The sequence below is a fragment of the Neolamprologus brichardi genome, unplaced genomic scaffold (genome assembly GCF_056152115.1).
Source record: "Neolamprologus brichardi isolate AB-2024 unplaced genomic scaffold, ASM5615211v1 NODE_ptg000036l+_length_2141236_cov_1, whole genome shotgun sequence".
In the NCBI taxonomy this organism is placed as follows: Eukaryota; Metazoa; Chordata; class Actinopteri; order Cichliformes; family Cichlidae; genus Neolamprologus; species Neolamprologus brichardi.
In genome coordinates, this window is record NW_028270138.1 from 1,137,111 (window position 1) to 1,152,660 (window position 15,550).

The 15,550-nt window shown below is 40.7% G+C and overlaps 1 protein-coding gene across 7 annotated transcripts in view; it reads right to left on the bottom strand.

Annotated features, from left to right (window-relative positions):
• The window catches only part of cep162 (centrosomal protein 162), a 39,861-nt gene extending 27,831 nt beyond the window's left edge, over nucleotides 1-12,030 (bottom strand). For 3 of the 7 annotated variants that reach the window (XM_087837550.1, XM_087837551.1, XM_087837545.1), the window contains exons 1-8: nucleotides 11,943-12,030; nucleotides 9,579-9,669; nucleotides 9,032-9,149; nucleotides 6,903-7,025; nucleotides 3,803-3,980; nucleotides 1,472-1,551; nucleotides 1,328-1,398; nucleotides 919-949 (exon numbers count right to left, since the gene is read on the bottom strand). In XM_087837550.1, the coding sequence (XP_087693676.1) occupies nucleotides 919-949; nucleotides 1,328-1,398; nucleotides 1,472-1,551; nucleotides 3,803-3,980; nucleotides 6,903-7,025; nucleotides 9,032-9,149; nucleotides 9,579-9,644 (667 nt within the window). In that variant the 5' untranslated portion in view covers nucleotides 9,645-9,669; nucleotides 11,943-12,030. The other 4 variants (XM_087837547.1, XM_087837546.1, XM_087837548.1 and 1 more) reach the window with 4 other exon arrangements.
• Between the last annotated feature and the right edge of the window lie 3,520 nt (nucleotides 12,031-15,550).

Genomic DNA, 15,550 nt, shown 5'->3' on the forward strand with positions numbered 1-15,550 from the left:
CTGACAGGTTTAACTGTCTTCAGAACATTGCAGAGGCCTTATTGACAGTGTTTGGCTCCACATGTCTGTGTGAGCAGATTTTCTCTCTCATGAGTCCTCAGGTCTGAATGCTGGACACTGGGAGACCAGAGATCACATTAACATGTGTGTCTCTGTATTAAACATATTGGCCCAGTTTATTTTTCTTATTGTTGTGAGGAGACCATAAACAGCATTTGTATTTTCTGTTGTTCAGTTCATTTGCTGTTATGGATAAAAAGTCTTTTTTTGTTTCAAAATAGCTGATAACTATTCACTGACAGCTGCCAACATCTGTGAACAAATATAATCTATAAAGTTGTTCTATATAGTGAGTAACTGTTAATATAGAGTTATTAGATTTATTGCTAATGCAGTCATACAGCACACTGACCTGTGAGGACATGTTAGATGCACTCATCATCAGAAAGGTGTGTGTGTGTCCTGTGTTACACCAACTTTAAACTCGTTTTTCTATTTAGGTCTACCTGCACTGTAGTTCTCTAATTCTCTGCACGTGTCCTACATAACAGAGTCAAGCTGAGTACATTCATTACAACTAGAACTTAGATTCAAATAACATTCGTATTCTCATGTACTTTATTTTATTATCATATTAATAGAGCACAAGAGTCAGTTAGTGTGTGCTGTTTTACTCTGAGGACAGTTCAGAGCCTGTTTTTTACTTGAGTAAAGAAGTTGATTCAGTACATCGGCCTTTATTAAACTATCTGTACTTCAGACTGAATCATTCTGACGAGACCTGGAAGAAGAATTTACATTAAGAACATCGTCAGCGGCGACCTCACAGGCTTAATGGGAACTAAAGGTCAACACTGCTGGTGAAGACAGTAACACATCTCAGTGTGCTGCCTCAGCACAACGTCACCTGTCTCTTACCTCTGGCAAGAACTGAAGCCGTCGTCGACGTCTGAAAAAGTGTGACAGTGCCACAGTCACATGATATGCGTTCATTTGGAACAGTAAGTGATATATTACTAACATTAACTATACACAGCTGTTATTACATCCACTGGTTATCCTGAGGTCACTGTTAAACAATCATACGTCCCTCTCCTGGACAAACGTCCAGCTGAACTCAGATCCAGTTTGTTTAGCTCATTTTTCTTTTTACAGTATTTTTAACTTTGCAGACACATCAACAAAGTGTGTTCATGACACTGATTTATTATTTAGTTATTTAGTTATACTGCATATACTATTGAACTTCTGTGTGCTTTTCATTGGAAAATGAACTTTCTGATAAAGTTTCTAACATTTTTCAACTTTAGCAGATTTGAGCACAAACCTCCTCCAGTGGAACCTTCACGTCCTCGTCATCTTCAAAATCCTCGCTGTAGTGTGGGGAGCCGGTGAAGGCTGAGAGAGGACAGACATGGTTACAACAAAGGCAGAGACACAGCAGAGTTGGCCTAGATTTCATTATTCTCACCTGGACTGATCGTCCCTCTGGCCTGGCTGTGATCATCACCGCCCCCTCGCTCCACTGCTTCTTCTGCTTCTTCTACATTCCTACAGCGAGGACATCCTTCTTATTACACTGAAGTTACTACACTGAGCTTCACAGCAGCAGCTGTTGTAGAGACACTGTGAGCACAGCTGTGCTACACTACTGTCCATAATTAACTCACGTGTCTTACTCAGAAGCCTCATCTAAGGGCCTTGGGGGGGCGGGCACACTACATGGCGTCCAGAGGACGGTGTGTGTATTCAACCTCACCTCCTGTGTGCCTGTTTGTTTATGTGTCAGGTCGGGTCTTAGACTCCACCTCTCTGGGAACATCTCAGACCCCCACACCTGGTCCCCACCCCCCACCCTGCCGGTGGCTGATGCCCTCAGCAGCTGGTGCGTTGGTGGTTCTCGGTCCGGAGCTGGTCGCTCAGGTATGTACTGGCTCACTCCCGTAGCTGCACCGTGGCTGCTGGGCGACCCCCCGTCTGGTGCTCTCCTCAGCCCCTGCTTCATGTCCTGGGGGGCGGGGCTATGGCTCTCCACACCCACTCTCAGATCGTTACACGGAGAAACCCTTTGAATACGAGCATGCTCACGCACACAGGTGTGCACGGACACCTTGGCTGCTGCCTTTAAACATATTGTGCGTTTCCTGTTACTGACACTTATCCCGGTTGCTGCTGTGTTGTTCTCTTTTTACTTGTTTCTTCTTCTCTTCCAGCAGTGATCCAGCTGATGTTTACTGTCTTTTCTCTCTGTCCCTCTTTTTCTTGAACTTCCCTTGTCTACGTCTTTCCCGTTCCTATCCCCCAGTCATGTATGTTCCCATTGTAATAACTTAAAAGTTAAAAAAATAAAATAAAGATCAATCAAGTGGACCAGTATGGCAAAGCCGTAATGATCCACTCGGAAAAATAAACCCGTTGGGCATCTTTCTGGACCTTCAGACTGCTGCTGAACGGGGCAGGAGGGAAAAAGACTAATTTAACTGAAATAACCGCAGAGGGGAGAAAAGTATCTACCATAAAATTCAGTAACTAGTTATGCAGTATAGCTGTCATCAGCCACAGATACTAGTATTTGATTGATTTACTTGTAACTCCTTTACTAATTTAAACAGTTAAAACTGTATTAAGTGATAATATTTGCTGAGCTTTATCAGACTAACACGTAACGCTAACAACCTTATAGAGGTTTGTACTTTTGGACGGTGGATCCCCAAAGTGATTCAAAGACAGACTCTCTGCAGCTGTCCACAAAACATAATTTTCACATAACCAGAGATGGGCAGTGTAATCCGATTACTTTTTTCGAGTAATGAGTAAAGTAAGGGGTTACTATTGCAAAAAAGGTAATTAGATTACTGTTAGCGAAAAAAACCTAAACGTCTGAGCAAGCACCAAATACGCTGCTGCTGGACTGTGAAACACAGAGAAACTCGGATTCTTCCACTGACCGCTGCACACCTGCACCAGGGTAACCCTCCGCCTACCCCACTCCTGCTTTACAGGTGAAAATAGAGCAACAGGACCGCTAGTCTTTGACTTTATTTATTTTCTGCTGTGTTTTACTTGCATCTATTTGAAAGACTGAGTGTAAACACACAAAATATTTTATTTTATGTGCTGGAATGTGCAGAAAATAGGTTTAAATGTTAAACTAATTTCTTCCAGTCAGAGAATGTTGCAGATAATTAATTTTTGCTTGATGCATAAAGTTAAAAGATTAAAACTAATAAAACAAGTTTTAAAAAGAGACTTTTCCATTTGATTACATTTTGTATGATGATTATGCAGAAAAAGTAGAATTGGGCTGAAAGATCTATCACTTTATCACCTATTCAGGTTGTAAATCGTGTTTTTAAAAAGTAACTAAGTAACTAATTACTTTTGAAAAAGTAATCAGTAAAGTAGCGTGATTACTTTTTTCGGGAAGTAATCAGTAATTAGTTACTGATTACTTTACTGGACATAACTGACTTCAACTGATTTTCAAATGCTTGAATATTTAGTCTGAGAAACGATTTCCCTTTTTCCTCAATGCAATGAAAACCTGCTGCTGCCACTCTGCTCTCATGTACACAAACTGATTTACATGTGAAAAGTTCTGATGGTCTTCTGTTAAGCTTTTGTTCATGTTTGAATCTCACTGCAAGAAGCAAATGCAGCACAGGAACTTTCTGTGTTCGAACAGTTTTTAGTGACGGGTCAATGAACACTGTGCTCGATGGAAACACAAGAGCTAAATGTGGTGAAATAAAGATCATTTTACTAGTGCTGAGGGGATGTAACACAGCAGCTGCTGACATACCTGTAGTTGTTTGCAGGGGTAGAACGTGTTGAGTCCAGCTCCCTGTTCAGCTTGGAGTAGTCTATAGTAGATGAAGCTCCTGCCTCCAGCTGGGCAAAGAACCGGGCCTTCTCCTCTTCCTCCTCCAGAGTGTCTAAACCCACCGCGCTCATGTACACAGCTGACACCGTCGCCGAGCCTGCACACACATTTAAACACAGCACAAGTGGGACACTTCTCCACAAGACTCCTTCATAGTGCTTTATGTAGGTGGACACATGAGGAGGCTTTAGACAGCTGAGGGAGAGACAATAAGTACTGAGTGGGGCTGCACGATATTAGGAAAACCTGCGATGTGCGATAACTGTGATCAATACTGCGATAACGATATGACTCGCGATAAAATAAATAGCAAAAACAAAAACAAAAAACGAAAACATAATTTCCGTTTTACTGCAACAGTTTTATTTAAAGAAAGCTGCTGTATTAGCAGAGTAACAACAAAGTGCACTTTAACATTGAAACGTTGCCCCCATAAAAAAATTCTGAGGCTTGAATCCTGAAAGACATCCTTCCTGGTCTCTAGAATTAGTTTTAAATAAACATAACTTAAATTATCTCAGTGCAGCTGTTCATCATCTTACCACTCACCAAGTAGTTATGATGTAAGTCTAAACTGGAGAGGAAACTTTACTGTAGTGCTTGTGTAGTTTTCAGCTTGGCTCAGTTCAAACCTGACAGTCTTGCGGCATGTTTCCTACATTTGTGGAATGGCGACATGGGAAAAGTAGTTTCGTGAGGGGATGCGGTATCTCCGGTCCACTTTACGTATCAGACTGGTGAAGCCCTCTCTGCTAACTGTATTTATAGGGATCATGTCTTTGTCAAAAAATGTGTAATGGCCTCTGTTATTTCTTTGTAGCGCTTCAACATTTTCTCATAAGGAGTTCCACTTGAAAAACTCTGATACAGAGACGCAAGGGCGTAGATTTGGCGTGGACGGAAGGGACATGTCCCCACCAATAATTTGATCTCTTCGAGTAAAGAAAAACAAACCCGATAGAAAGAAAAAAAAAAAAAGATCTGTCAGCGTCTCATTCACCCAGCGGTGCAGAAAGAGTTCAATTACATCCTCTACTGGAGTCCTACATCATGTGACAAATATGGCCAATGTGATTGGCTGAGCCTTTCAGGGAGCTCTGTTTAGTTTTAGCAGCGGCAAGCCTGCGCTGCGAGGAGGAGAGGAGGACGGCAGCAAAGAGGAAGAACCTGGATATAAGAAAGTATTTTTCAAAGAAACCTGTAAGTCACTTAAAGTCAAGTTCACTCATAAAATGTGTCACAATAACGTTACAGGCTATGCCAGGCTTTGGCCCACATCAGTCTAAAACTGTAACCATTAATAACGTGTTTTGGAAACTAACTGCACAACAGGCAGCACTATTAGTTCTCTCAGTCTCAGAGCAGCATTTCTAATTTTGATTGAAGCTGTCAGAGAAAACGGAGCCTCGAGCAGCCAGGATATTAGTCTAACATTAAAATGTTGGTGACACAATAATTTCATCCTAATGGTGGTGACATATTCATAGGGTTAATTTTTGAGACAAAATGTCATGAGGTAGTCATGATTTTGCAAATATTCCACCTTGTAGTGCCGTTTGCACAGTTTTAAAAATGCACTCAGCCTACAAACATTACTGACGAGTCAAGATCTGCACAAAGTGACAGAAACACTGAAGCAGCTGCACATTTTATTCTTATTGTCATGTTTGTCAGGTGACAGAAGAACCAACACAGAGCTCAGAGAGTAATGGTGACACAAGATCACAGGTGAAATTAGTAGTAGTTTTATGGACAAAACCCACCAGGTCATTCAGTGTTCCCTTAGTGCTGATGTATAACAGATGTTGGTGTAACTGAAGTAATGTTGTTAAGTCCTTAAAGTCATATTCTTTTATTGTCATGACTGTATTTGAAGCTATTTTTATTTTTGTATGATACCTGATTTATATTGAATATGGCTGAAATAAACTAAACTCTAAAATACTTAGTCAGTCATTTGTTTAATAGTAATTTAAAATATAAAACTATGAATTGTAATTTTAAATGGTTTAAAAGCATGTAGAATAGGATATGTAGGCAAGTATATTTCTCCTTTTTTATCAAGAAGCAAAGACAAAAAGGAAAAAAAAGAAACAGGGCAGGTTCGGTGGTTGAATCATCGTCCCCACCAACACCAAAACCAAATCTACGCCCTTGCAGAGACGGCTGTTGGATTGCGGCGCTCTTTGTCTTAACATTAGCAACCTTTGTTTGGCTAGCCCTGTCTTTCTGGAACTCTTCAAACTGTTCTCTGTGGTTGTATTGAAGATGATGGTGGAGTCGTGTTTCCTCTGGTGGTTGTCACAAGTGTTCAGCAAGTGTTGCAGAGCACCTGTGTTTGAAGAACGTCGTCTTTATCAAATCCAAAGTACCTCCAAATAAGCGAGGTACTATTTTTTTTAGGCACGAGTTCATAGTCAGTAGCGATCTCGTCATGCGTCTCGCTCTCAGCCTTTACAACTCTGACTCGTTGCTGCAGCATTGGAGGCCTGCACAATAAATTTTAGATTTATTGTGCAGGCCTCCAACTGGAGTTCATGTTTGGAACTTTCTGTTTGGGTTTTTTTTGGTCCTAAACTTTAGATCAGCTGTAAAACTACTGTTTCAGTTTAAGCTTTGATTTCAAATATCTACAAGCTCAAAAACATGTTTTGCAGCATTGCCATCCTGGTTACATAATAAAAGATGAAAAATGCTTTTTGATCATTTATATTAATAAGAAGATCAGGAAAGCTGGAGTGCTAGCACAATTTCTCCAAACATGAATTTGTGTAACACTTTCTTAGCTGCCAGTACGTTTCTGGAGCCTCCCAAATAAACTGGAAGTCTCACGAATGTCACTGAACATCTGTTTCTGTTCTTCATCGCATATTTTTCTTCTCAGGCTTCTTTCCATTTGAACCTATTATTGATTTTCTTTCTTTAGTTTATAAGCATCGTTTTCTGCATGCTCCTCTGGTGTTTGCTTTTTAAATACCTTCACATATCATATCATTCGTCTGTGTGTTCAAGGACTCACCCTCTGTGTCCTTGTTGTCTCTCAGGACGAGGTCTTCCTCCTTTGAGTGAATACCTTCTGCCTCCTCATCCTCCTCTTGAATAGACTCAGACTTCCGTAAAGAAATCTGAGATTCCAACCGTGCTGACAGAAATAAAAAGATCTTGATCTAAACGAATTAGGAAAAGCAACATCGATCCACCACCTGGACCCAACCTTCACATACACACTGTTAACAAGTGTACAACACATCAGACACAGTCACCATAATGGAAACTATATTATTGGCTTAACAAAAGGCCCACGCTGCCACCTAGTGTAGGCATCAGCTCACTGTCTTCACCAGCCTGTATCAGGTTTTAGGTGCTGTTGAAACATTTCTCACTGTCTCATATTATAGAACGACACCAACATTAACATGTACAGTAAGGTCCTATCGTCACTTGAATAACCCAATCAGGGTGGCTGCAGCTCAGAAGGTCCTCTACTGACCGAAAGGTATCCCTGAGCAACATACTGAGGCCACACTGGTCTCTGATGGAGCAGAGTATGAATGTTAGACAGAAAGCACTAAAACAGAAGGACGTGCTGGTGTGAATGCGTGAAGTGAAGACAACGTACAAAATAAAAAGTTATTCGAGTTACTGTCAGACATTTAGCTGGAAAGCAACCCAACACATTCAGAACGCACTGCAGCAGTTAGAGCACATTTAAGTTCAATATTAGCTCCAGTCTGAAAGCTTCCTGTTTATATTTTCTTATGTATAACATTGTATAGTAAACAGTATAAATGTGTTCTTAAGATGTATTTATTATTGTTGTTATTTTAGTTTGACGAGTGGCTGCTTTCTGGTTTCTACAAGAGACACAAATCCCCCTTTTGTTTGTTATAAATATGAGTAAACAGTAAAACATGTTCCCAACTGCTAACAAACACATCCTTGTGGTTTATGCAATGATAAAAACATGCAATTAAAAGAAGCTGCAATTCCTGCATTAGATGCATGAAATAACTGCAATGAAAAAGTCAAAACAAACTCAAAAAATGCATTTAAAGCCACAATAAATGGGGCTGGGTTTAACAAATAGCTCTTTAAATATAAATGTATTTTGCTAGAAACGCCAGAATCTCAGGGTAAAGCTTAGAAAACTGGCAGGCAGGTTTCATCCTTACAGAATCCACAGACATCCACATCACTCACACTCATAACACATACATATAGGGCCTGCTACATCTACATGGCGTCCAGAGGGCGGTCTGTGTATTCAACCTCACCTCTGGCGCCCACCTCTGAGTTTTAAATGCATGTAGACGTTCTCGGGAGGTGGCGTGCTGGCGCCTGCTGCTCTCTGGCAGCAGCACGACGCCCTCCCGTGTTTTAAATGCACCTTAGATCAACACGCAGCAGCACTACACATGAGCAGGAGGAGGGAGGTTTGGGGTCTTCCCCATAAATCTGAAAACGCAGTTTTTGCGTTGCAGTGTGGATTGCGAAAACAGAGGCTTTCGAAAAACGATAACGCATTTTAGTCACATGATGCAGTCATGTGACCAATTCAACTAAGATGACGGACGGCACAGTGCAGCACTTGTTTAGTCTTTTCCCATTTTTCACAGCCCCATTAAAGATTACTGTCTGTTTGTACATGCTCCCCATAGCTTTTCTTCAAAGACGACCAAATGTTAATTTCGCCATATTTGTTTTGGTCTATATTCTTGCTCGCTTTTCAACTTTGTACTCTTGTGTTACTCGCAGCAACAACTCCACCTCATTGTTAGTCCATTTAAAAAACTCGGTGCTTTTCCTCCACATTTTGCTGCCACGTTTCAAAGAGTCGGAAAGTAAATAAACAGCAGACAGAAATGAGGCAGGTCGAATCGTCTTACGTTTCACGCATGCGCAGGACTGGAACGTCAGAGTTTTTAGTCGTTTCATTGTGGATGAACAACTCTTGTGGACACGGAGCATTTTTAGATGAAAACGCTGTTTTCAAATTTATCCATGTTAGTGTGGACGCAGCCTAATGCATGTTTTTATTTACAGATTTCTGCATCTAAAAAACCCCACAAACAGAGAGAGAGGAGAGAGTGAGCTACAATAAAGCTAGTGTCTCACATGTGCATGTGCTGGATGTTTCATCATTGTTACCTGCTGCTGATCCTCCACCACTGAGTGCCTCATCTTGCCTCACTGTTGGTTTCTGGTTGCTTTCAGAGTGTGGCTGCTTGTCAGGAGCACCTAAATCCACAGAGTCATCTGAAACAGACTGACAAAGAGATGGCCTTAAGACAAAACTGTGGTTTCCTGTTTTTTATTGCTGACATGAAGGGACCACTGATCACGGTGACATTTTTGATATTACATACACAAAGAGCTCCCTCTGTTTGGCTGAGATACGAACACTTCTCAGTAAAATACTCCTGATATTAGCCTTTCAGCACAGTTCACATGGAGTCGGTGCTCTGAGGGGCGCTGACTGTAGGCTAATCTTTGCTGCTGGTCATTAATGTTTACAGGCAGTTCTAAATATAGTCCAAGAGGGGTGACAGATGAAAAACCCACCACCCAAAATAATAAGTGACCATTTAGATTTTGATGAATCAGATCAGAATCAGATGAATGAAAGGCTTTATACAGATAATTGATAGTGTGATGATTTACAAACATCAGCACAGACGCATTAATGTTGCATTACCTCTTTTAAGAACTGCTCAAACTGTGCATCCAGCTCTTCTTTGGTTAGTCTGCGAGACATAATCATGCTCACCTCATCCACCAGCAGGAAACTAGGAAAGAACAACACACAATAAAACATTTTTATGAACAATATGAGAAGCATCACCCTCACCTACTTAATACTCAGTCACAAAGAGTCAATCTGCCATTCACAGAATGCTATTTCTGTTTTGTTGCATCATTCAAATGAATGAGAATAGTGTATGAAATATGTGAGATAACTAGGTTTTTGGCCCGGGAAGGGCTTGAAACAATTCACCCTATGAATCATCCAAACACTAATGTTATCATGTCCTTTCAAGATTTCAGGTTTTCATTTAACAGGAGCAGAAAGCTTGTTCAGAAGCACATCAGTGTAATTCACTTCAGGTCTGTTCACAACTACTAACGTTAGCCTAAGTGCACAAACCGCACGCAAGGCTGAGTGGACGTATGGATGTCACATGTTTTCATCACATTTGAAAAACACAGAACAGTTGTAACCAAACTGCCTGACCACGGCCAAATGTTCAAGGAGGATGCACTGCCCACAAGAACCCAACAACTTAAGCATGTTCCTTTTAAAAATGTGTTCACAGGAGTCAAAACCATCCAAAATCAGCGTCCTACCTCAACAAAATAAACCTTCCTGTCCATCCAAATAAACTTCAAAGCACCTGTCAACCCATAGTAAGCACTTTGTGAAATATCATTTTTGCTTTGACACTCTTTCACTGCATGAAATATCAAGATTGGAAGAATGCAGTGAAATGAACCATCGTTCAGTTGGTTGTATAAAGTTGTGTCTTATAGAGACAACATTTATTTCTAAACCGTTTTAAACCAGAATTTTCAGACAAAATATTTCAAGACAGCATTTCTGTTACTATTTAGGGTGATTTTTTTCTTCTTTGAAAAGTTACTGCCTTGCCTATAGTGGAGACTGATGAGGAATACACCTAGAAAATATGACACGCTGTACTGTTAGTATATTACGTGCAGAAAACCATTAACAGTCAGATCAGAAAACATAATGTTCTGTCCAAACACCAAAACTACCATTACTTTAATGAGTGACACACTGTGGTGTGTTTTGCATCACATTTGAGAGAAACCGAGTCCACACTTTGACTGTGAATGCGTCTTTACTAGGTCCTCAAAAACACTTAATGATGACAAAGCGAAGTCTTCAACCACAGATGGAGTTTGCTCAGTTGCCATGGAGAGAGCGCTTTTTCACACCTGAATTATCGCCATGGCAACTGAGCAAACCATGCTGCTAATGAAGACTGAACTGAGTCGTTTCTTGAGTTATGATTACCTTATTAAATAAGACAGATTTTTCATATTAACTCTGACAACATTTTCGATGTGAGGCTCAAAATGATCCAAGACTCACTCGCCTATCAGGTCAATCTTTTCTTCACTGTAACACCAGTATAAACCATCATTACGCTTATTAACAACACAAATAGTCAAATATTTGCGGCTTTCACACCTATTTGACTTGGCTCGTCTGATTCACATTGTTTCATTACTACATATGTGTTTTGTCAGGTTTCCTTAGGTATGTGTGTTTGTGAAGGGATTTTTCTGTAAAGCAAATTTACCTGTGGGCATAAATAAAGTAACCTTAACCTTGGTTTAAGCATCATCAAGTGTTTCGACAACAGATTCTAAGACACTCTCACGCATCTTCGAATCTGTGGTGGAAAAACACTGCTTGGTGCTTATTTCGCTGAAACCTTTTTTACTCTTGGTGTGCGAACTAAACGTTAAAAAGGTCAAACGTCAGCGAAACGTGCTGCATGCTAAATTACCATAACGACACACCACAACAGCCACTCTCGGATAAGCTTGCAAGTCAACGTCGCACGATGAAACGGTCACTTCCGATCACCCTACCATAATAAAGCTCGACCCCAGCCCGTCGATTAAAAACAATAATTATATAATACGATCATTCTCATTCAACTTAATTATACTGTCTACGTTTGTTAGTGTTTTGTAAAGAATCGTTTCAGCAAATGAGTTTAATGCTTCACTTTTATTGCCTGTTCTTATTGTCCTTATCTAAACGTTATGCTGCTCTGTTGTTTATTAGTTGCCCCTTGGGGATAAATAAATTCTGATTCTGATTCTTTGTGACTGGTTTTTATTTTGAAAATGAACTAACTTACTTCCGGTATTTTCGGGCGCCTTAAAGCCAACTACAGCCGCAGTTTATCTTGTAACGCTAGCTGGCTAAAGAGAAGAGCTGTTCCCCTACTGCATCTGCTGATCTTGAGTAGCTTAGATGTGTCGCTCTTGTATCAGCACAACTCACATAACACAGTGGACTTACTCAGCTGAACACTTGTTGAAACGTCTCCTCTGTTTGTTATCTTAAATGACTTACTTTGACGCAACCCGATTGGCTGACCCGATGCGTCACAGACCAACGACTACAGAAAAAAAAATCAAGACCTTTCAAAAACTGAAAGCAAAGCGTCTCTATCGCCCCCTGGTGTCGGGCGGCAGGATGGCTGTTAAACTGGTCATACTAAAACAATAAAGCTAACCTCAGCCATTAGTAGTAATTCTCGTCTGGCTGATTTGATTCTGTTTCAGATCCATTCTATTAGTTTTATTTTGATTAATAACCTGATTCTATAAGATGAGGCATTTGATTGGCAGCTGCTGTCACAGAGAAACATGCTTATGTTTGTTTGGAAAGCTTGCTGAAAGTCAGTCATTGTGTCATTGTTTTACTAATACTTTTTTCACTAAGATGAGTCCATTTTCACATTTTTTATCTAATTTCTTTGTGATGACTTAAGAGATGATGAATCCATTATCAATTTGCAAATTCTAAATACATTTTACTGACCACTAATATTACTGTGATATTTGTGTTATACAAATGTTATACTAACAAAAAACATTTGACAGTCAACACAAACAGTTATTATCTTCAGACTTTTTTCACATGTGTTTACTAACATTTCCTGTAGTTTCTGTCTCAGGAGTGTGGGCTGGATTATGAACTTGAGATCAAACCTCACCGTGCAGCTTTTTCTATCTTAATGGAAGTATGGTTTCTGGAGAAGTTCACTGCAGTCTCAGTGGGCCAAAACTAGTGTCTCTGGATCCATATAATCTCTCTTTACAACTGCCTCCCCGGCTCTGTTCCACACAACCTTGCACACACTCCCCCAGCTGTGTGACAGGGATACTAGCTGGAACAAGAATGCATACATGGTGCTCCATTTTGCTGACCATCATTCCAGTTTATCTGACAGACATTACCCATAATTTTGTGCACAGTAAGCGCAATACACTCATACCATATATCTTAGCTTGTAAAGTAACAGAGGAAGCATTAAATGAGCGTGCTTTCCTACTGCCTGGGTGTTTGGTACGCAGGGGCCACTACTGAAAACAGGAAGGCTGTGCAGACGGTAATCAACACAATGCAAAAAATCACTGCCTGCCCTCTGCCTCACCTGGAGGCCATTGCCAGATCCTCCAGCCTCAGTAAAACCAGGGTAACCCCTTGCACCCCGTAACCCTTTTCTCACATACGAACTCTATACACAGACCTTTTGCACTGCTTCCAAGCACTTTACTCTCCATTGTGTGCCTTTCTCTTGTTTTGTATATATTCCTCTTGACTGTATATATATCTGTTCATTTGCTATTTATTTCTGATGTCTTTACTATTTATATATTTTTAATCCTCCACAGTTGGCATGGAGCACCCATGATTTTGTTGTACATGTGCAATGACAATAAAGGGCTATTCTATTATATTCTACTGCATTTGAGTTTCATAAAGTTATTTATCCAGAACTACTCCTGGAAATAGTTGTGTTTTACACCACATCACTAGACATCCTTAAGGCTTTTTGAGAGAGGATTTCTTAAGAAAAATATCACCTGCTACCAGAACAACTCACTGATAGTTGTCAAGAGTAAAGTTCAGGAAAGAAACAGATAAAGTGTTTAACACACAACTTACAAACAAATGCCTAAAATAGGGTTGTAGCAATAGGTATAAAAGGCGGAGATAATATGAAATGAAAATTAAACCTGAACCATTGTAATATATGAGAATAATGAGAGTATTATTGCCATGTCTGCTGCAGCAGATGGTGGAGATGGAGAGTGGAGACCCAATTGCAACTAATGGACATGGAACTGAAAATAACCAAAAGCAAGCCTTTATTTCTGGCTGTACACAAAAATACCAAGAAAAGCAAAGGGAGATTAAGATTAAACTAACAAAACCTAAATTGGGGAACGCTAAAGCCAAAACGTGAAGTACATAGAGGAAAATACAAAACGTGAACCACAGAGACCTGAGACCTGAAAAATCGGTGACTAGGAAACACGAGGGAAGATTAGCAGACAGTGCGACAAGAGGCAAAGGAAGACAGATGTAACCCACATTTAAACATGGCTTTGATCAAATGTGCCAAACCATGAAAAGAATGGTTAATTTTAACAGTTATACTTGGTTTATGGTGAATAAACCATATATTCGGCAGTTAAATGGTTAACAATTCTGAGGCACTCATGCATTGCTCTTAGCCAATGAGCATCTGCAAAATGATTCACTGTTCCGCCTGCCATCTCCGTCTGAGAGAGCACAGGCCCCATTAGCTCTGAATACACTGGCAGGGAAAAAGAGAGGGAGAGATTCGCTGAAAAAAGGTACAAAAATAATATAGAAGGAAGAGTTAGCACTAGCTGCTTTCATGCATGTGTACTGCTAAAATGATGCGTTAAGTTCAAAACAACTAACTAGTTCTGGTTCTCTCCGCATTGTTTGGTCGTGGAATGTCAGGGCTTAGAGACGGTGCCATCTCACGCTCCTGCGCTGTCCTCTTGTGAGATCGGTGAGCAAACTCTTTTACCTGTTCATTGTTTATTTGCACTTATTATGAGTTCACTGTGAGTAAAATGTTTGTAGTGTTTACTGGTAGTGATGGGTCGTTCGCGAACGAAATGGCTCTTAGAGCCGGCTCTTTGACGTGAACGACGCGAGCCGGCTCCTTATCGCGAGCCGTCACGTGGTTTTTTTTTTTTTTCTTTCTCTCAGCTTCTCTCTCGCACTTTTTTTCTGCTTCACTCAGCACGCGAGCCTTGTGCAGTGTTGCCAACTTCTCAGTAAGGAAAATCGCTATTGGCTGTCCTAAAAGTCGCTAGAAGTCGCCAAATGACATCATCGCCTAATTTGCATAATTGGTCATGCTAATATAATTGTAACCTACGTTGTTGGAGAGAGAAATAACATCGTGGAAGACACATAAAGTGAGTAAAAAACGTCCTAAAAGCAGTTGGAATTTATTTAGAACTACAAATTAAATTTCTTTTAGCAATTATTGTTCTTTTTCCTGTTTTTTAATGTCACAATTCCAACCCTGCTGGACCGGCAAAAGTGACCCGAAATTGGCACTCTGGTGGAGTTACTTTGTGTGTGAGAGTGTGTGTTTATAAGTAGTTTTAAACCTTGTGATCCACAAAACAGCATAACAGTAAAAGAACTGACTGCGTCACAGTCAGTGCGGGAGCAGCAGCTTCGCTCATGCGCGATTCATTTGCCTTTTGGACGCACAGGTGTGAACGTCTCCTGCCCTGAAAGCAGCTGGGGGAGGACTATCCTCCGCCTGGGGGCACCTCACCCGTGCGGTGCCCAAGGCAGCACCGCTGCCTGTTGAGAGTAAGAGCAATACGCGTTTTCACGTCAAAAAGTCGTCATAAATAAGTTTCCAGTAATACCAGAAAAAGTCGCCAGATTTGTCGCTAGTCGCTTTTTAGAAAAAAAGTTGCTAAGGGGGTCTGAAAACTCGCTAAATATAGCGACAAAATCGCTAAGTTGGCAACACTGGCCTTGTGCTTTACGCTGGGCAGAGGGGGGAGGGGCAGTAGTTACACTCAGTAGCACAGGAACAGAGCGGGAGGGAGAGA